The sequence below is a fragment of the Uncinocarpus reesii genome, genomic scaffold, assembly GCF_000003515.1.
Source record: "Uncinocarpus reesii 1704 scaffold_3 genomic scaffold, whole genome shotgun sequence".
Lineage (NCBI taxonomy): Eukaryota > Fungi > Ascomycota > Eurotiomycetes > Onygenales > Onygenaceae > Uncinocarpus > Uncinocarpus reesii.
In genome coordinates this window covers 3,297,032-3,317,510 of record NW_003052498.1, presented here as the reverse complement: position 1 = coordinate 3,317,510, position 20,479 = coordinate 3,297,032, and the positions used below count along the sequence as shown (strand labels likewise).

Genomic DNA, 20,479 nt, shown 5'->3' with positions numbered 1-20,479 from the left:
TAACTGCTTTAATTGTATGAGAACCTTTCAATATGAGCATAAAACAATTTCAAAAGTGCAACTAGTGCTGTAGGCATTGGCATGTGTTATATGATTTTGCAGTTTCAATTTATTTCAGCTTGAAAATAAAAATATTCAGAATCATGCATGGGCTTCAGCCCTAGCATGACAATCATATACTCAGCTAGGGTTTAAATATTTATGTATATAAATATAGAGTACATGTAAGATTATATACCTTTATATTTAGATTTTAAGTGAAATTTTTAAAGTATTTATATATATAAAAAGTAATGAAATTTGATAACAGTGTTATTGTGTGACATGTCAACAATCAACATATTATAACTTATTTTCACTGTCATTTTTTATTTAATATATCATAATTTATTAATATTGTCAGAACTGAGAATTCTTGTCTTTATCAGATTCAGATTCAGATATATCATATCACTTTATTTTATAAAATATATGATGTTGGAACTTTGAATCTTTAAAATGTGATTTATATAAGTAAACTGTAAATGAGATTATATTAGAAAAAGAAAAATTCAAAAATGTAAGCATTATGAATTTATGATTAAAAATTATATAAAATCACATCTTACATGTTTTATTAATATATACTATATATATATTAATAAAAAATACAAGCTATATGAGCAGTTCTGAATCAAACTTTTCAGCAGATTTTGAAACTGAGAAATTCAAAAATCTGACATCACGTCTTGTAAGTACTAAGATTTAGAAATCTGTTTTCATTCCATCATTTATTCATTCTATAACTCAATCTATAAGAATGTATTAAGAATTTAAAATAAAATAAGTGAGAGTTTGAGAATTGAAAAACAATGATTTTAATACTTTTGCACCAGCTCTCTAAATGCATTCTAAACATCAATTGTGCAATGTTTTTCTTTGATTAGGCCAAAGCTGACCGCGACAATTCTTCTCTCCACATAAGCATTTCACTGCATCTGGGTCAATATCAAGATTCCCATCACTTTTCCAATTAGGATGATAGTCAAAAGTCAACTCTTTACCAGGGGGGATATCAGTTACAGCAAAAAATGCCAGTCCAAATATATGTTGATCAGCATGGTTGTGAGAAACTGGAAACATTTGGCAGTTTGGCTTGCAAGAATGATTCATAAACCTTGTAACAGAACCAAATTTTCTCCCATCAACAACATAGATATCATCATCATCCTGATCCACAAGAAAGTCTAGTGAAAATAAGTAGCTTGCTCTATTATTTGAGGTAGCAGCTTCACGGTCGTCAGCCTCGACTTTCGTCACCACTTCACCAAGGTAGCAGTCAATGTATTGACCAGCCTGGATGAAATCCGCCGACCTTAGTCCTACAGTTGGCCATGTAATATTAGCATTAGGTATACCCATAATCCATTTCCGCGATTGTGCTTACCAAATCCTCGATTTCGGGTTTGAAATATTTCAAGGCGAACAGTTCTTCCTCGCTCAACAACTTTGTTCATACAATTCCAGTCACAATTACACAACAAAGAGCATTCATAGATCATCGACTTTCGTCGCATGAATTCGTCACGCAAAATAATGACGCCAGCATCACCAACTCTGTAAGGTATGATTCGTTCCAAGGAGTCTTCCTCCTGTGAAAGGCATGAGCAGCTCCTTAAGTTGCACTTTGCACCAATGCAGTCACAGCCTGCGTGGAAGTTGGAATCAACAGGATAAACACCTTCCTGCATCTTGTAATTGCTTATAAATTCAAAATTAAAGTCCACAATGCGGGAATTGTCATTAAATGTAATATGGACTGGAGGCCCATTGATTGAAGCGACTTTCTTTGCATAGAGATTTTGCAAATCTAAGGGTGTTCGACGTGACTTCTGCGGTGGCTGAAAGGTTCGAACTCCACGATTGAATTTAGTTGTGCTCCGCTTCACATCCTTGACTTTTGCATACATTCCCGCGACTTTCTTGGGGGTATTATGAACCAGGAAAAAGTCAGAAAGGCCATGGTGGCCGGGGAGTGAGGAAGCAGGGGAGTCTGTTTCATCTCGCCTTCGTTTTCGACTGCCGAAGCTAACACAACTCTCTGCTTCCGAAGAGCTCGAAGAATTCTGGATGGGAACAATTCTGAGCTCTTGTAGCTTTCTTTGTGTCTTGTGACTTTTTGGCTGATGTTTGAATGTCGCCAGAAGCAGGTCAGCGTTGTTGAATGAGGTTTTAATTGCCTAAAACAGTTAGTGTGGGAGCAGACACTTATCGCTGGGCGACCGGGCAAAAAAAACCAAAACAACCATTCCCCAAATACTCGAGGTGGCATCCAGGAGGTTTCCATGCTAAATGATCAAGAGAAGTCTGCTGATTATCATATTGGAAATTGAAAAGTATTTTGCTTACCTCATGATATATGTCCTCTCCCTCCGATGTTGAATCTCCAGTCAAGTCGATCACCATTAGGGTCCAGGTAAGACGGCTATGAGCCTGATATGTGGGAAAAGGGGTTTTCCAAACTTGATTCTTTTGGGATTGTTTATGTGTTGACAGTTGTGGTTGTGCGTGTAGGTCACTTCCAGCCTCAGGTTGTGATCTGTTGGCTGGGAAAAAAAAGGCAGGTCTGTATAAAAGTGGGTTTAATGTCCAGAATTCAGATTATTGGACAGTGACTATCTTATAAAAGCAATCTGACCTTTTCACTTGAGAGGTTATCAAGCTTGAGACTTCAAGTGTGAAAATAAATTGAGAGAATTGAAATTTGAAAGTGGGAAAAGTTGAAGTATTTTTGATTTGTGAATTTGTGACAAGTCCAATTTATAGTTGATACTTTTCACAACAAATACAGTAAAATATGATGCATCTATTTCTGTTGTGTAATATTAACCAAAAATAGGTACTAGTACAAATTTAGATATCTGAAATTGAATGGATGACTTTAATTGGCTATTAAAAGGTATAATTTATTAAGAGAAGAGATTTATTACATAATACAAGTAGCTTTAATCTAGATTCTAAAACAAAATCAAAAACATAAATTTAAGTATAGATGATAGATCTAAAACAAATTAAACAATGATTTCATAAATATTAAATATTTTCTATTAATCATTTGATTCATTTAACAAGTTACAAAAGCTTGCAAATTTTAAACTTATATTAACTGTATTTCAGATCTTTAAACACTTGAACTCTGGACTTTTACTGCAAGTCTGCAACTTGCAAACCGCAGTTTGTTACTGTTTGTATAGAAATATGAAATAAAAGTTTGCAGAGATTTAAGAGCTTGCTGCTTAATGTATTAAATATTATCACATGACTTTATTTTCTGTGTCAGTGTGTCACTGTGTATTTTAATCACATAATCAAATATCTGATAAGTGATAAGTTAAGTTTATAGACTATGAGAGCTTTTGTTACTAGTTTCAACTTTCAACTTTCATATCTTATTATCTTTATATTATATATTTCAAATTTTATTATATTATGACAGTAAAGTTTGAGAAGTTGAATTTATTTGGATTTAGTTGAGAGTCAAATCTTCCAAAAAATATTTTCCAGAATTTGGCAATTTGCAGACTAATGCCAAGAAGTTAGGAACATGAAGTCATGAACCCTCAGAATACTCACTGCTTAACTAACACATCTTCTAAAAGTTTCAAGTTGGGCTTCAGAATAGGTTGTTTCCACCTAGAAAGGGAAGACAAGTATTCACACTCATCATCGAACGTCTTCAACTGTGATTGCCATGCAGGTTTGAGCCTTATCATTGGATGAAAGCTTTCAGCAGAGAATACAAATGAATAGTGAGGAGAAGCCAAGGCAAAGTGAGTATACAACAACCCGCAAGGAAGGGAGATAGAATGTTGCATGAGGAGACTTGGGCAGTCAATAGAGACACGAAATTGATTCGTTTCCAGATGAATACACAGAAGTATAGATACATGGGAAAGGACACAACCTTAAGAAATAGCCCTGAATTTCCCTCAATAATAGAAACAATATGTGAAGCCTCTGCACCCAAAAGCGGGGGCAGAAGTAAAAGGGCATTAAAACACTTTAGTTCTCAGTGGTCATATCGGCAACTTCTCCAGGATTCCTTCGCGACAACCGTTCGGGGAGGAAACTGTATATGACCCGCATATAAAATGGCGCACGTAACGTTGATATATCCGCTCAGTCAGATTTATGCACTCCCTTCCATGACCTCGAAAATACCGCCCATCACATATCGCGGTTGGTTGGAAGTGGCAGAGTTCGTGGGGTTCAACGTCTTTCCATCCATCAGCAGACCTGAGGCTTTATGGCCATCCTCATCAATATCCACGAGCACCGGCATAGGGTCTACTGGGCGCGGTTCCATTAGCCCCAAGCCCCGTCTCTCAATTTCGTCCTCAGAGCACCTCGATCGCTCTTCACTCAAGGCTAGATCAACTGCAGATGGACGACGTCGAAGGAATAGAGAGGACAGTCGGAAAGAGCTAGGTGAGCGTGAGGTGAATGAGTTTCTCTCTCGACTGCGGCCACGGCGGAAATACGGGCTAAAGGGATGGCTCCGGGTTGCGCTAATAGGGCTGGAAGTCGGAGAACATGTGGGACTGGAAGTGGCCGATGTCAACGGGCTTCCTCGTTCAGAGTCGGTGGAATTCGACTGATTGTAGCTGAATGGATTTCGGAGGGGTGTGAAGTCGGTCCATGGAGAAGGTAGTAAGTCAGGCGTTGGGCGTTTGTTGTCAGCCATTTTGGATTCAATTGGAGGTGAGAGTGCCTCGAAGAGGCTTATTAAGTCTTGTACGGCCGTTTGTGAAGGACTGTTTGAATGTTTGACCCAGACCAAGAGTCTTATGGGACAAGTCTTCTATGATCAATAACAGAGATATGGCTCAGCCGTTCTGCCGATAAAAGTATGAAGAACCACGTAATTCTGCACAGCTATCCAAGCACAGCGTTGTTCGAAATATGGCACATAAAAAAGAACGAAAACAACGGATCGACCGTAGATATAATCTCGTGAAGGATCGAGACGGAAAGAATGGCAAGAGGAATTATGAGGAGTAGCTGCAACCCTCGGCGGAACCGTGGGTTAAGGACGTCCCGGACTGAGGAAAGCGGATGCGGGAGCGCGGCGAATATAAAGGGGATGGCGAAACTAAGAGGATTCAAATCGTTATTTCTGCAAACACGGCACGAGGGGGCATGGGCAAAGGAAGGCCAAACCTGAGTCGTGAATCTCGGATGGATGAGCCACGGGCGAAGCTTCAGTCAGGGTGGGAACATCACGCACAAGGAGAGGAGAGGAAGGGAGCGTGAGAATGAGAAGGAAGAAGAAAAGCGATGTTTGATCCGAGTCAACAACCGTGACAGTTGAGTCTGACCATCCCCGACAATTGGTGTGAAGAAGCGAAGAAGAGAGGAAGAGAATGCGACTCCAAGACCCTGATTGTCTCAGTTTGCCAGAAGAGGCGGAAATGATCCACATCGACAGGGGAAAGTCTCAACGTCATCCGTTTTTAGCTGGTGATGGGAACAACCGCAATGCCGGACCAAGGTATCAGGTTCTCCTGCGCCTGTGCGTATTTCTTCCAAGCCCTTTTGGCATCACAGCCTGCCAGCGGAATTCCTTGAGAGCAGGGCTTCGGATCCGGGCTTGCCCCCTTCCAATCATTATCTCAGGCCAACTCTGGGGGAGTATCAAGATTGCATTCTGAACTGAGAAAGCTGAACATCTCCAATGACGGTTACAGCCTCGATCAAGCTATGCTGTTTCCAGCCCGAGTTACTCCATACGTTGCGATGAATACATATGTCCTGACAACGGCCCGATTCCCAGACAGAGGAAGCTCAGGTAACCAGCTGGCTTGCGGTGTTACACTGTTGCTCGACTGGCGAATTGCTTCTCAAAATAAAGCTATTCCAAGCTTGAGGATGCACAAACTTGTGGGAACATGTGGCATCATCTCTACTCGCAGCGTTGCCTTTAGCAGTCTACACATATCAACCACTTGAAGTCCGGAGGTTATGAGATGAACAAACATCAAAGCGCCACGGAATCCCGAAGCCTTCATGTGCTTATGTTTTTTCTTTTTCCCCGCTTGGACTGGTGAGGAAAAGGGGTGAATCTAGGCGCATTGAGATCGAGCCTCATTAACTCCTGAGCGTGGATTCAGAAGCTGTTTCGGGCTGGAACTCCAGCCCCAAGATTCTCACTACGAGAGATTAGCAGCACTGACCGTCAATCAAATACTCTGTACTCTACTCCGTAGTCTTCAACTTGTCCAGGTGAAGACTTATACCATCTACGTCCAAGTTGAACCAACAGGCAGAAAGATAATAGAGAATACAGGACAGCATCGAGCAAGCAAGCTGCAAAACCCTAGTGCCAAAGACAAATAGGAAAAAGACAGCCATTACACCTTAGTTATCCCAACTTTGATTCCTTCCTCGAATATCTCGTATTTACAAACCCGTGTCTATGAACTCAGATTCACAAAGGACGCAGCAGCAAGGTGCCCCAAAAGAATAGAAAAGAACTATACATCGAAGGCAAGCTGAATAGGTATAAGAATGAAAAGAAAAATTCCATAGCGTCAATGTATATCTGTCCAAAGGAATAGCTTGAAAGGAAAAAATATGCGTTGTGCCCTAGAACCTGATTACCACCACCGTTTTCATCACACATCTCCAAATCGAGACCAGATGTGCTTGACCGTTCTCTATCCCCAGAGATAAATGATTTTCTAAAGTTGATATCTCCGGCATCATTTTCATCATGTTCGCATTAAATAATCGTATATAATACATGGCGTTTTCGTCCTCGCATGTTAGATGGAAGTCCCTAGTAGTAAAAGTTGCACACATCCGAATGAAAAGTCGAAAATTCCTCACCCGGCGAAACGAGCTTAGTTGCCTTGTGAGCGGCGTTGAGTAAAACTTCTTCGAATGCTCTCTCCCCAGACGGAATTGTCAAACGAGTCCATCACGCCCTGAACGCTCACGGAGCTACCGGCGCGCGGGCGGCCGGTAGCACCATCTGTCTGGCCCATATCCCCATCGCCCATAGTTGATCGATGAGGCGACAGTGAGCCAATCTGAGACCACTCCGAATGCGTTGGAGAGGAGAACGGATCCCCTGTAGCTATGGTAGTATCAATGCGCGGGAGCGTTCGCGAGCTGCGGTCAGACGTGCCAGACCTATCGCTCGTTGGAGAGAGCATTGAAGGCGAAGGTGGCCTACTTTGATGACCTTCAGAAACTCCTTCGTCCTGGCCATCATCTTCGACATAAATTTCTGGAACCGAAAATTGGGGTACCTCCACCAGGCGCGACGTGTGTTTAAGTTCTTGATGGCGTCGGAATTTGCGAAACCAGTATAGGGTATTGAAGAATCCAACGACGACATTTCGACGTACTGCTTCATTGACGCGCTGAAGCCGTGCACGTCGTCTTAGGAATTCTTCTAGCCTTAAGCTCTTGCTGTCGTTAATGACGTTATAATGAGCGAGGATCATGAGACACGACGTAAAAGAGATCCCCTTTTCCCGATCCGCAGAGACGAGAACCTCCTCGTAGAATGCGTTTAGTCGAGCTCGTTTCCTGCGAATTGTTTGGATAGGAAGATTTCGGAGAATTCGTGACAGCTTGTCCAAATCTACGCCGTCGACGGCTCGAACATGAGGCTGTTGAGATTCACGACGGTTGACCTTGCATTCTTCAAGGAGGCGCCCAACAGTAAAGTCCCCGTCGTAAACTCGCATCTCGAATACTCCAGATAGCTCCTGAGAAGAGAAATTAGCGCCGGTCACTTGACAGAAGGTTAAATATTGCAAGTCAACTTACACCAAGAAGACGTGGGAATTGGTCCAATGAAAGGTAACCGGTGCCGTCCGGATCGAACGTTGCCCTTTTTTGGTTGAAGCGACGAATCTCCTCTCGACTGACAGCGTATAGACCGCTACTTCGCTGGTACACGTATGAAAAACTCTCGAAGATCAACGACACAAAAAGGGAAACAAAAATATACATGCTAAGAATGTTCCAGGAAATAAACAGTGCACGAGCCCAGCCGGCGCTGCCACAATCGCTTTCAAAGAATTCTTCTACCACGGTGCAATAAGGGTACTCCATGGTTGCGAAATCTTCCATGACCTGATTCCAGCCTTCGCCGCAGCTCATGCGGAAAAGAAGAATTAAGGCTTTGGGCACATTTCTGAAATTGATATTGTTACTTTCGCCTTCGCCAAACTTGGTGAGCCCGAATATTTGCGTCAGAGCGATGGCGTATACAAGGAATAAGACGAACCACGTCGCCAGTACGTTGGAGATCGCTGTCAGACTAGCAGCTGCGGTTTTGAAAAGTTGGTCGAGTTGATTATTCCGTGGGATAAAGAAGTAGTGCTATAGACACCAAAAAGAGTTTGTGAAGTTGCATGAAAGCACGGTTTTCGTGGCCGATCAGGGATAGCAGCGTAGTCACAAAAGTACCTGACACGGCCAGAACAGAATACAGGTCCCAGGAGCTTCGACGGAACCGGGGCCATGTTAACCCAACAAGGCGGATGGCCACATTGGCGATATAAAATAGAGTCAATCCGAAGAAAAGAATATCTTACAATGTCAGTCAGGACCTTCAAAAAAATCCAAGGAGGGGATATCACCTCGAGTTTTATCCCACCACTCCACCGTAGGATGAAATTCCAAAACTAGCAATAACAAATGAAAGAGAAGCAGAGTCGTTATGAATTTTGCCCAAACACCATGTTTTTTAACGGCTATCCTGTATGACCACGCCTTAAATTTGTTGTTCTTTTTACTCGTTGATCTCTTAGAGGGTGAGATTTGCCGTAAAAGCTTGCGAAGTTCGAGCCACGATCGCTGTTCTGCGGTCAGGAATGCCACGCCCGTCTGTTCGGTATAATTTCGCATGAAGACCGAGACAAACAATGTCAAAACGAAGACGGCACCCAAAAGGTTGAAGACAACGAAAAAAAGCCCATTAGCCTGCGACGCAAATGCTCGAGGTTGTTTGTCGGCACCCGTGATGCTCATGGCACTCCATAGCACATCCGTCCAGCCCTCTTGGGAGACGATTTGGAAAAGAATGAACAACGAATCACCGAAAGTATCAAAACTATAGAAAGGATTATCCACTGCTCGAGGAGCTAGCATTTCCCAAGCATATGGCGAGGACTTATATTCCCCAACACAATGCGTAAGGGCGCTGTATCCGAAATTATCGTCGTTGCACCGTTTCATTTGATCATTGAAAAGGTTCAGTCCGTATATAGCAAAAGGGACTAAGAAACCCATCGAGACAAACCCTGCCTGTATGGCTTTGGTGTCAGCAGTGTAACGGCACAATTGTATCAGATTCTCACTTACAGATATAACTTTCCATCCGCCAACAATGATAACCGAATGGAACGTTTCTCTCGCGCTGTCGCTAACATTAAGTAATCGCAGTGCCCTTAAAGCTCGAAACGCTCCAACCACACGGGACACGTCTCCGTTCTTATGAAGAGATGCTACCACGTTCACCCAGAGCGTTACAAGCACTAATCCGTCTATGAACCCCAAGAACCTCTAAAGTAGGCATTGGGTGTCCAGAAGAAACCGTCGGCAATCACTTTGATCAGAGCTTCGACACTAAAAACAATTGCAAACCCGATATCCGTCCATACAAACCAATTTTTAACGGCATACTGGTGCGTCTTGAAGTAAGTCCGTTGGTACAAAGGGGTGGCAATACAGGCCAGCAGGACCATAGCAACGATAGCGGCGTAGATGAAAGCAGAGAAGGTGTACCAGACCGGCTTGTAAGGATCTACCCCTTCAATCCGGGTGTTACCACGCCCTGGCCCAACTATACGTTGGCAAAGGCGGCGCATCGGGTGATTGGGAGGGAATAGGAACAGAGACACGTTATACCTTGGGTACCTCTGTAAATACTGTCTTTGGGCTTGTTTCCTTTGCTCCGATGCTGAGAGTACTTCCTTGGCCATTGCGGTCGGGTCTAGTTCGTCATAGTCCCTCGAGATCTTCAACTTTGAGTAAAAAGGGTTCGGCTCCCGGTTAAGTATCCGACTTTTGAGCTTGTTGAGCCAATTTGAAAATGCTCCAGGCTGAACGAGATCGGGGGATAAGTCCTGCTGCTGGCTCTCAGCCGGCCGCAATGGGACTGGCTCATCAAGGAATTCATGAACCACGGCATCTTTGAGGAGCATCTCAAGTGCAGCTGGCCCATGATCAAGAGGGTCGCGGTATTTCTGCTGGTCACGGCCAAGTTTGAAAATTGAGGATAATGCAGGATTGCCCTGCGAAGAGCCATTAAGTTGCTTCTGTTGCAAGAAGGCTTTCACTTGATGAAGTCGCTTTTCGTCTTCAGAAACATCAAAACTTTCTTGAATGACAGCAATAAACATATTTAAAACGACAAGATTGGCGAGAATAAACCACATTATAAAAAAGGCTGCGGATATCCATGCTGTTTTCCACGGAGCGCTTGAAGCAGTGGCCGTGTACATAATAGTCGTCCAATTTTCGCTCGAGAGTATCTGATACATTCCCAAGAAAGAATTATAGATGCTAGAGAACGATACCGGGGTTGGATTACCGCCGCTATCTTGCTTAGGGATCTGGTCGCGAAATAACTGAACGGCGAAAATAGCGGTTAGAAAAGTGATGAGAAAGACGAATAATATTAGATTCAACAATCCGACGACATTGCTGAAAACCGTCATGATAAGTGACCTGGTGAGAGAGAAAGCAAGGACCACTCGATATATCCTTAAGATTTGGAAAATAGTCAACGCCGCGTACAGGCGATTAGAGTCACGGATCAGTGGAAGTTGAATAATCGCCGTAATCACAGCCAGGGCCAAATCGAACCAGCTTCGGGAGCTCCTGAGGAAAGTTCTCCAGTCCGCTGCAAACCGGAAGATTATCTCGAACAGAAGAATGACTGTAACTGCAAGTTCGGTAGAATAAATAAACGCCTTGCGATCTGGTCCCATGGACGAGCTTCTCATTCCCTGAACGACTAGGTCGAAAGTGATCAATACTATCCAAAGCCAAAAGGTTTTGTCGTATATGCGTTTCAATGCACTGACACGAAACGGTGCTTTCTCTTCCGGCTGCATATCATCGATATTGTCAGCCGTGAAGGCACTTCGCTTGCTTTCTTCTCTTATGACCTGGAAAGACGATGTGATGACCGCAATCAAAAGGTTGACAAGCCATAAGCTGAGAACAACAAAGCTAGCGATGAAGAACACCGAAGTAATAAGATAGTCACTGTCAGTAGTATAGTAGAGAAGGTCCGTGAACGTGTTCGAACTCATTACCACGAAAACAAGCTGCAGAGAATGGATTACATTATCGAAGCTAACCGTCCCGCCATACGGGTTGGTTCCTTGTACACAGAGCGAGCCCTGGGGGCACAAGTAACCCTTCGCTTTGTTTGCCCCTTGACTTCCGTCCGGCAGAAGCCAAGGTTTTTCGGTGCCAGTAATGTTGTCGAGATACCCTCCGCATAGTTGAATACCGTCGGGGGCATCATTCATTGTGAAGTTGCGAACGTTCTTTGGATCTACCCAGACGCATGTCCGCTGAAGACTAGATTTAAAACTCTGGACCCCGATGATAGCGAACAAAAGCCAAAAGAATCCAATGAACACGGCGACGTTAACTAGCAAAGGAGCGGCTTTCTTAAGACTTCGAAGGATGACCTAAAAAAGCTGTCAGAAATAGGGGAGGCACTGAAAGCTAAAACCAGGACACCAAGCTTACAGTAGTACCACTCGTCAGGGCGAGTAGTCGCAGGATACGAAGGCTGCTGATCATCCGAAATATAAACAAACGCTGGCTTGACTCAACTTCCATAATGGATAACACGAATGATATCCAATATGACACTACAGCAAGGAAATCGAGTCTGTTGAACGAATGACGGAGAAAGGCACGCCGTGCAAGCCTTGCGCGTTGCTGAGCCGCCCCATCCGCATGATTAGCTTGCGGCTGCATTCCAGTGAATGACCTGAAAATGGACATCTGGGCATTCACTGGAGCTGCGACCTTCTTCGTCGAAAGTTGTCTTTGAGGAATGAATAACTCCCGTCCCTTTGCGATCAGAGCTTTCCTAAGTCCGCCTGACCGGTCAAGGGTAGTATATTCTTCAGGGTTAAGGATAAACCCAGACACAATTGTTCTGGCCACCAATTCAAGTGTGTAAACGATGAAGAGAACGAAAAAGGCATAATCAAAGGCGCCATCTCCCCATTTTCCAACCAGGGTTCGTTTTTCTACTGTCGATTCAATTGCAAGAAGAACGGTTTGAACCACGATAAGAATTAGGATTATTGGCTCAGTGGCAGGGTGAATCAGCACTTCGCATAAAGCTTTCCGGAGTTTATTCTCTGGGGAGAAAATACCCCACGAATTCCCTCTCAGTGGATTGATTTTGGGGTTTTGTTGTCTGGCATGCTGTAAAGGAAATCGCTTTTCAGGGGCACCATCCTGGGACGGGGTGTCTCTAATGTCATGAGCATAGTCCATCATCGCCGGTAATGTAGGGGGTCCTTCTAGACGTGCAGATTTGAGCGAGGACTTCCTTCGTAGGCTCTGTTCGACAAGTTCTGGCTCGTTGCTTAGGTTAACCACACGCTGAGACATCATTTTCATCATTGAACCCGCCCTTGATAAAGCAGAGCCTGAACTGGTGGCCGTAAGGCGTTTGGAGCGGGATAGGCTGGGCTGAGAGCTAACCCGACTCTCATAGCTGCTCTCCCTTCTCCCAAGTCCACTTTCAAGGTGCGGCAGATCATCACCAAGACGACTTGTCGAGGCATCATCCGCAAAGCGAACACTGTGGCTACTATGACCGCTATAGCTCTGAGAACGACCCGTCTGACGTTCGGCAGTGCCACTTATCGGCTGCAAATATCTTCGATCAGTCAAAGGTGTCCTATCCGTCTCGCCAACCTCGACTGGTGAAGCATTTTCATTGAAATATTCAGGCTCCATGTGTGTGAGCGCAGCCAGGTTGTCCGGCTCGTCATATCCTCCAATGCTCCCAATTCGAGCCTGAGGCTGATATATGCTCTCCGACCGGTTGACGTGCAACCCCGCATTCTGCTCTCCATCGGAAGTATGAAGATTCCTCGACCCGGTTCCTCCTATTGTATCCCCGCCCCAGCTATTATCTTGAGATAGATTAATCGTTTGAAACCCATCCGAACTTTCCCCGGGCGTGCGACTAGGTGAGTCCTCCGCGATTCGCTCGTACCTTCGCACATTGGACCTGCGACTGAGTAAGGACCGTCTTCCTAGCCCATTCCCTTCGCTGCCACTAATGCTCCTCGTTCTCCCTAGCCTACCACCTGTACTTCCGGCAATCACGGTACCGGGAGGACGCGATAGGTCACGGAGCGGGATCGACTGGTGGCCATGAGTATCAGGAGCGCGGTTGCCGTTACCGGAAGACGCCATTGTATTTGGCGCAGGTCATCGAATATCAGTCATCGCCGCTTAGATTGTGCCGTGAACATCTAAATATCTTTCGGCGCGAGCAGCTCCGCGCGATGATATCGAGGGATTCGGGAAGTTTCGTATCAAAAAGTCGCTAGGCGATGCGCGAAAAGGCTGACAGTGAAGGAGCGTTCGACAGGATATAACCCTTGTCTGTAATCAACACAAGTCCAATGTTAGTAACTTTTGAGTGGTTCAGCCTGCAGTGAATGTCAAATGAGGGTTGTGAATTTCGTGTCTTGTTCTCCCCGGCTGGCTCAGGTACGGCAACGCATGTTTGATGTTCCAAAGGAGTTCCAGCCTAATAGTTAACTAGTGAGCACGCCAGTACTAGTGTTACAGCTTTGTACGGCTTCGTCATGTCTCAGCCATTGCTCCTATTATTGGCTACATATCGGTATTCACACGTAACTCCTGCAGTGGCTCAGTCTTCGCTCTGAGGTAAATGCATGTGCAGGTATCTTGAGCTTCCAAAGCCTTAGAACGGCCTAAACTATGTTCTCTCGACAAACAAATAAGCAACAAGAAAAGGACAGTTCCCGCCATTACGACTACACAGTCAAGGCTCACCCTTAATGACCGCAACACAGAAGTAACCAAATCTGTCTGCATAGTCCCAACCATTTCTTGAGATATACGTCTGTCGAGTGCCATTTGCAAAGATGGGTTGAAGGCAGAGAGGAGCCCGATGCTGCATATTGTGCCAGACACGCCATTTTGGTAGCTGGCCTAATGATAGAAGTTTCAAGGAAATCAACTTCTCCATATCTAGTGAGATGGAAAGAGACTATTTTGTGCTCTGTCCCTCATAGTGGGCGGCGATATTACCCTGTGCTAGGGAGTACATCAGTGCTTGAAATGAGCCAACTAAAAGAAAGCCTTTCCATGAATGTAATTGATATCAATGAATTCAATTGAAAAAAAGATCCAGCCCCAGCAATTGCAAGAGGGGCATGGATAAATGTTGATACAACCGACATGTGTCTCTCCCTCCACTTCAATCAGAACACACAATTTCAGTCTGTGATTGTGGTCTGTTGGCTAAACATCATGTGGGAGACCCTGCCTACATCCTAGCATAGGAGTTAAATTTCCACTTTTCAACCCTCAATGGCCCAGGAGCATAAGCGACTTAAGCAGTGATTCATTAACAGGGGACAAGACAGCTGGTTATATTCAACTTGACTTCAGGTATCATAGTAGCTGAGATAGTCAAAAAAAATACTAATCTGTTTCCATGCTATCTTCTGGACATGGCGTTTCTTTGACATGGGACTTTACGCCTTCTAGAAACACCCGTATAGCATCTCCGCCCCCCAAGGGCACGCCGCCGCGACGCATATATCCCCCATTTTCCACCTGTATATTCAGAGCATCGCTGATGCTTGGAAGCCCACCGTCCCGCAATGCAATGGTAAGACTGCCAAGGCTCTGGGCGAATTGGGGTGACCGAAGGACCCGTTTGAGGATATCCTTCTTCTGGTCTAAAGTCAAGGATCGCATCGCCTGCTGCGCTTCATCGGGGCTGATGTCGGTCGTTGGGATATGAAGATTCTGAGCGAGGACTAACAGAGAGGGAGGAAGAAAATTAAGGAGGTTATCGACGGCATTCATATTGGCGGATTCCACTAGAGGTAAGGTTGATGAAGGCATAAGGAGCTCGTTAAGTGTCGTAAACGGTTTTTCGGCTGGCTCAGATTTCACAGCAGCATTCCCTTGAAGCGATCGAAGGAAATCCTGAACGACTGAAGATGGATCCGATCGGCTTGTAGCACTATAATAACAATCTTAGCGAACAATCATCACACCAAAGGCGGCATCCGGTTCCATTCCACAGCCGCGGGACAACAATCCGAAGATATAGAATATAGCTATGAAACAGCAAATTCAGAGAGCAATACCTACGCTCGTCCACCATCAGCTCCGCCCTCTCTTGCCCCCTCACCCTCCTCTCGAACGTCACCACCAGTGGCACCTGGCCCCGGCACCACCTCCACCCAATCGGTGGCGATCCGGGCTATGATCCGTTCCCTCAACATCTTCCATAGTCTCATCATCATCGTGGTCATCGTTCCTCGGCAAGCTTGCAATTGCGGCCTGGACATCGACCTCTTCGCCTTGAAGGAGCCCGTTCACAATCTGCCCCAGTTTAAGGTCCCGCGCGCTGAACCATGCCGGATTTCCGTGTTCATGTTGCGTTTTCGATTGCAACCAAAAAAGAAACCTCTGGGAGCTTGAGGAGAATTTGAGAACGTAGATCCGGCCGTTGGTTGGTCGGTCGCTGTTTGAGGGGTTTTCGGCACTTGTAGGTTTATAGGGTGTAAAAGTCGCATCCATCGGCACCATAACTAGGTCTAGTTCTGGCTGGGCAAGGGAAGCTGAACGAGGCCGCCAGCAAAAATGAACGAGGTCATCCTCAGAGTATAGGTATATATAACCGGGAGTCTGTTTAGGTCTCACTCTGGGAGGGGAGATGGATGCCTAGAAAAGACAGCATTAGCATAGTCCGACAAAACCGACTTTACAACAAAAGTCGTCAGTCTGTTTGTCCCCTAGCCGTTCGCCATAGAGCTGGGTGCAGGGGCCACAGGATAGTTGACTGACATCAAAGTCGCAGAGGCCTGCTTTGAACGTGATTATCGGGGATATCGACATGTCGATTGCTCTCAATAACTTCCCGGTCACCAAGTCGAATCTTGCTGCTATAGTAAAGGTGATCCGCAAGGAAGTCAACGTCGTCAAGCTTCTGGATGATGATGTTGATGAGGCACGTCTTGGAGAAAGCTGATGGAGCTTGCAACCCTGCGCGGTGATTGGCTGCGGGACGCACTAGTTCCGGATGGGCACTAGCGCGATTCGGCTAATGGGTAGGGCACTCTAACCCACAAAATCAATCTCACATCAAAGAGTGCATTCTGGGCGACCAAGTCAACAGTTCTCCTCCAGCAACTCCCACCGTCGACAACCCGGAACAGTCACTTTTCCAATTTCTTTTCCGGAATCTTCGTCACCGCAGCCAATATGTCGGACTCGAAGTCTGTTGGCCAGACGAAGAAGTTTGGAAAGGGCGAGAGAGTGATCCCGCACCAGAAGGCACAGAAGTGGTATCCCACGACTGATGAGCCCCAGCTGAAGAAAGTCAGTATACGCCTCTACCTCTGTTTTGCAATTCTGCGGCCGTCATGTTTGTGTGTGTGCGCGCACCCGCGTATCAAGCCTGGAGATGCCTCGAAGCGCATTGAAACCGAAACCAGCAACGCGGTGATTGAAATTCGCACGAAAAGCCATGCACAAACAAAATATCGAAATTGCTTTCCTTGGTCGTTCTGCGGAGATAACTAACGGAATGCTTTACTCTATCTAGACTCGCAAGACCGCTCATCCTGCGAAGGTCCGTCCCAGCCTTCAACCGGGAACCATCCTCATCCTCCTCGCTGGCCGTTTCCGCGGAAAGCGGGTTGTCTTGCTCAAGCACCTCGACCAGGGTGTGCTTCTCGTTACCGGTCCTTTCAAGCTCAACGGTGTTCCCCTCCGACGAGTAAATGCCAGATATGTGATCGCAACCAGTTTGACAATCGACTTGAAGGGTGTGGATTCAAAGACCTTGGAGAAGGCATCCCAGCCTGATTACTTCACTCGCGAGAAGTCCGCCGAGAAGAAGGGTGAAGAAGCTTTCTTCAAGAACGGACAGAAGCCAGAGGTACGTGAGGATGTGGATGCCCCTATTTACGGGCCAGAAACGACAAATTCTGGTAGTTGAAAACTAATACGTCTGGACGTTGAGCAGAAGAAGAAGGTCGCCAGCGCACGCGCCGCCGACCAAAAGGCCATTGACCAGACTCTTTTGGCCACCATCAAGAAAGAGCCATTCCTCGGCAGTTACCTTGCCTCCACTTTCAGCCTGCGAACGGGCGACAAGCCTCATGAAATGAAATGGTAGATGTGGGTTAAGGGAGCTACGGTTTAATGTTCTTTTTTGTTGGTATGCGAGAGAGGGAAATTTGCGAAACTTCATTGAAACACATGTACGCTTATGCATATGACATAGGTGATCTCTTTTTCGAAGCACCTCTTATTGCAGGGAGCAAATAGTAACCTCGAAAACTTGCAATACAATATTCCGACCTTCATTGTCACACGTTTGAAAAAGGCCCATTTGGTACTGGCCGCGCAACTCCTAGAATATCGCTTGCTAATGGGAATCCCTAAATATGCGAGGCTGGGCTAAACGGCTAACTAGGACCTCAAAATTCAGCATAACGCTGTACTCAACGCGCACCAGATGACGCTTATAGGGCATGATCTACAACAGCCGAATATGTCACGAACCCTTGATCCAAACGTATCTACACATCGATCCTCCTTTTTACTTACTTTCCTAGGCCTCGCCCTTTCTTGATCTCTTTATAATCCCCTCGGCCAAATCATCCACATTAAGATCGTCCATATTTTCCAACGCGTCATCAGCGACGCTATCACCAATTGTGCTTCCAGAGACCCTGATCCCCGACGATGAATGGTCCGCGCTGCCATTACTGGATAAATGTGCTTCAACTCGCTTTGCGATCCCTCCGAGAAAGTAACTCGTAGGCAGGGCCTTATATCCAGAATATGAAAAAGCCTCTTTGAGGGAAATCAGCAACAGGTAGAAGAACGTCTGTTGCCAAAGTGAATAATCACCCCAAATCCTTATCAAACCTGGATCAACCGTAACTCTTACCAAACAAGCAAAAGTTGCACCGGTTTCCAAAGATTCGGCTCAGAAAGCCTACCTTGCGGAGCTTGCCCTAGAGATCCTCTATTGCCACGGAACAACTCGTGTTGTTTCGTCTCAGGGCCAACCCTCACCAACAACCTTCAATCATGAACGAACCGGGCCCTCACTATTTGGCAACCCTCCTCTCGACAGCCCAAGATCCTACTACCTGATCCTTCATCGTTTTGGCTTTTTACCAGAAATATCCATCTAGAATCGAGCCTCTTCGCGGGACATCAGTTATCATTCCCGGCCAATGAACCCTGCTATTCTACCAATGACCGTGTGCGAAACTCGGCGCTTGGGACCCTGCCGGCCAGGCACTCCCGTTTTCCGCGGTCTGGTCGCCCAAGTCCCACGTTGATTTTGGACTTGCTTGAATTCTGGATAATTAGCAATGATGAAGGCTGAATCTTTGGCTGTGCGCCTTCTGACTTTGCTTCTTCAATATCGATAACCGTGCGCATACGGAGTAATGCTATATTCTTCCTTCTACACTGAGCCTTGACATTCATCGGCTCTCCATCATCCTTTGCTTTCAACCATGGCGCTTGCACCAGTCACAAACGCAGAATGCATGGAATTTGATTCTCTTGCATCAGACAGGGGAGATGAGATTTTCGCAAAATGGAAAACTGATACACTCTTTAACCGCGATATTCTAAGGAAAGCCGGGACAATCTTAGCCGATAAAAGGGGGGGTGTTCCTGACACCTTGCTTGGACCTCGAAAAGGAGCTTTCAACGTTTTCCTGCGCATGACCTTTGGAGATGGCCGTTCTGCAATAATCCGGTTCCCATGCCCGAGTACATCCATGTTTCCAGAGGAAAAGCTGAAACGGGAAATCTCGGTGATGCGCTTTTTAGAACAACACATGAGCTTTTCTGTCCCCCACGTCCTTGGTTACGGTACGGCAGAAGAAAGTCCAAGCAATATGGGTCCATTCGTTGTGATGGACTATCTTGATCATGAGCATGATCTTGTTGATGCACTTAACATTCCGGACCGCCCGGGTATCGAGAGGCCAGTCTTGTATCCCGAGATATCTGAGGATCGACTTAAGCTTGCATATGGACAGATGAGCGATATTTTGCTCCAGATGCACAAACCTTCCTTCTCGAGAATTGGCTGTATAGGGAGGGAAGACGAGGACGATGATTTTGACGATGTTTGGACTGCTAGATACCGCCCTTTGACTCTAAATATGAATGAACTCGTCCAAATGGGAAACTTGCCGCGAAATCTATTACCCCAATCAACCTTTGAAACAGCATCTTCATACTACCTCGCGCTCGCCGAGATGCATATGGACCACCTACAATATCAACGGAATGATGCTATCCATTCAGCAGAAGATTGCAGACAAAAATATATTGCCCGATGTCTGTTCCGCAAGCTTGCCCGGGAACGCCGCCTCTGCAAATATGACCACGGCCCCTTCAAATTGTTCTGCGACGATTTCCGTCCAGCTAACGTCCTCGCTGATGCCGAATTCAGGGTTACTGGAGCGGTTGATTGGGAATTTACCTATGCGGCACCAGCAGAGTTTGCCAGAAGCCCGCCCTTCTGGCTACTACTCGAACTCCCTGAATATTGGCCCGAAGGGTTGGACGATTGGACACAAAAGTACGAACGCCGCTTGAAAACGTTCCTTGAAGCTTTGCAAGAGAAGGAAGAACATGCCATCCGACGCGGCATAATCACAGAAAATGACAGGCTTTCAAGATACATGAAAGAGAGCTGGGAAACTGGGGATTTTTGGGTGAACTATGCAGCAAGGAGGAGTTGGGCGTTTGATATGATTTACTGGGCAAAAATCGATAGGAGATTTTTTGGGGCTGGTGACCTGGAAGATCGATTTCGGTTGTTGACGAAAGACGAGAGGGAAGGGATTGGGGCGTTTATAGAGAGGAAACTTGCAGAGAAGGAAGACCGGAAATTGAAGGACTGGGAATCTGTCACTGCACCCCTCAACGGCTGACCAGGCTCTGCGCAGACTTGAAGCGGTTTCAATCCGGTTATTCTCCTCTAAATTGCATAACACTTGGGTGTCAAAATTTGGCTTCCACTCCAATTTAATGCAAGATCGAATAATATCAAGATGAGATCTAGTCAAATACCAAATGGAACTCCTAGGAAATGCAAATGCACTACATGCAGCAGAAGGTACGGAGTACTCCGCAAATATTTCGCATCGAATAAGTTTACTAAAACACTACA

The 20,479-nt window shown here is 45.7% G+C and overlaps 6 protein-coding genes across 6 annotated transcripts; 2 read left to right on the top strand and 4 right to left on the bottom strand.

Annotated features, from left to right (window-relative positions):
* Positions 1 to 897: 897 nt before the first annotated feature.
* UREG_05902 (uncharacterized protein) lies at positions 898 to 2,445 on the bottom strand (the record flags this gene model as incomplete). Its single annotated transcript, XM_002585167.1, has 3 exons — positions 898 to 1,361; positions 1,427 to 2,219; positions 2,389 to 2,445. The coding sequence occupies 3 exons, from the start codon at positions 2,443 to 2,445 to the stop codon at positions 898 to 900; spliced, it is 1,314 nt and encodes a 437-aa protein (XP_002585213.1).
* Positions 2,446 to 4,168: 1,723 nt separating this feature from the next.
* UREG_05901 (uncharacterized protein) lies at positions 4,169 to 4,723 on the bottom strand (the record flags this gene model as incomplete). Its single annotated transcript, XM_002585166.1, has 1 exon — positions 4,169 to 4,723. The coding sequence occupies one exon, from the start codon at positions 4,721 to 4,723 to the stop codon at positions 4,169 to 4,171; it is 555 nt and encodes a 184-aa protein (XP_002585212.1).
* A 2,158-nt stretch (positions 4,724 to 6,881) lies between these two features.
* On the bottom strand, positions 6,882 to 13,464 carry UREG_05900 (uncharacterized protein; the record flags this gene model as incomplete). The annotated part of the gene is made up of 6 exons (XM_002585165.1): positions 6,882 to 7,757; positions 7,819 to 8,376; positions 8,749 to 9,303; positions 9,361 to 9,503; positions 9,560 to 11,705; positions 11,767 to 13,464. 6 exons carry the CDS (start codon positions 13,462 to 13,464, stop codon positions 6,882 to 6,884), a joined length of 5,976 nt encoding a protein of 1,991 aa, XP_002585211.1.
* A 1,263-nt stretch (positions 13,465 to 14,727) lies between these two features.
* UREG_05899 (uncharacterized protein) lies at positions 14,728 to 15,849 on the bottom strand (the record flags this gene model as incomplete). Its single annotated transcript, XM_002585164.1, has 2 exons — positions 14,728 to 15,277; positions 15,479 to 15,849. The coding sequence occupies 2 exons, from the start codon at positions 15,847 to 15,849 to the stop codon at positions 14,728 to 14,730; spliced, it is 921 nt and encodes a 306-aa protein (XP_002585210.1).
* A 307-nt stretch (positions 15,850 to 16,156) lies between these two features.
* UREG_05898 (60S ribosomal protein L6-B) lies at positions 16,157 to 17,443 on the top strand (the record flags this gene model as incomplete). Its single annotated transcript, XM_002585163.1, has 4 exons — positions 16,157 to 16,261; positions 16,375 to 16,764; positions 16,868 to 17,203; positions 17,291 to 17,443. The coding sequence occupies 4 exons, from the start codon at positions 16,157 to 16,159 to the stop codon at positions 17,441 to 17,443; spliced, it is 984 nt and encodes a 327-aa protein (XP_002585209.1).
* A 1,360-nt stretch (positions 17,444 to 18,803) lies between these two features.
* UREG_05897 (uncharacterized protein) lies at positions 18,804 to 20,240 on the top strand (the record flags this gene model as incomplete). The annotated part of the gene is made up of 1 exon (XM_002585162.1): positions 18,804 to 20,240. The coding sequence occupies one exon, from the start codon at positions 18,804 to 18,806 to the stop codon at positions 20,238 to 20,240; it is 1,437 nt and encodes a 478-aa protein (XP_002585208.1).
* Between the last annotated feature and the right edge of the window lie 239 nt (positions 20,241 to 20,479).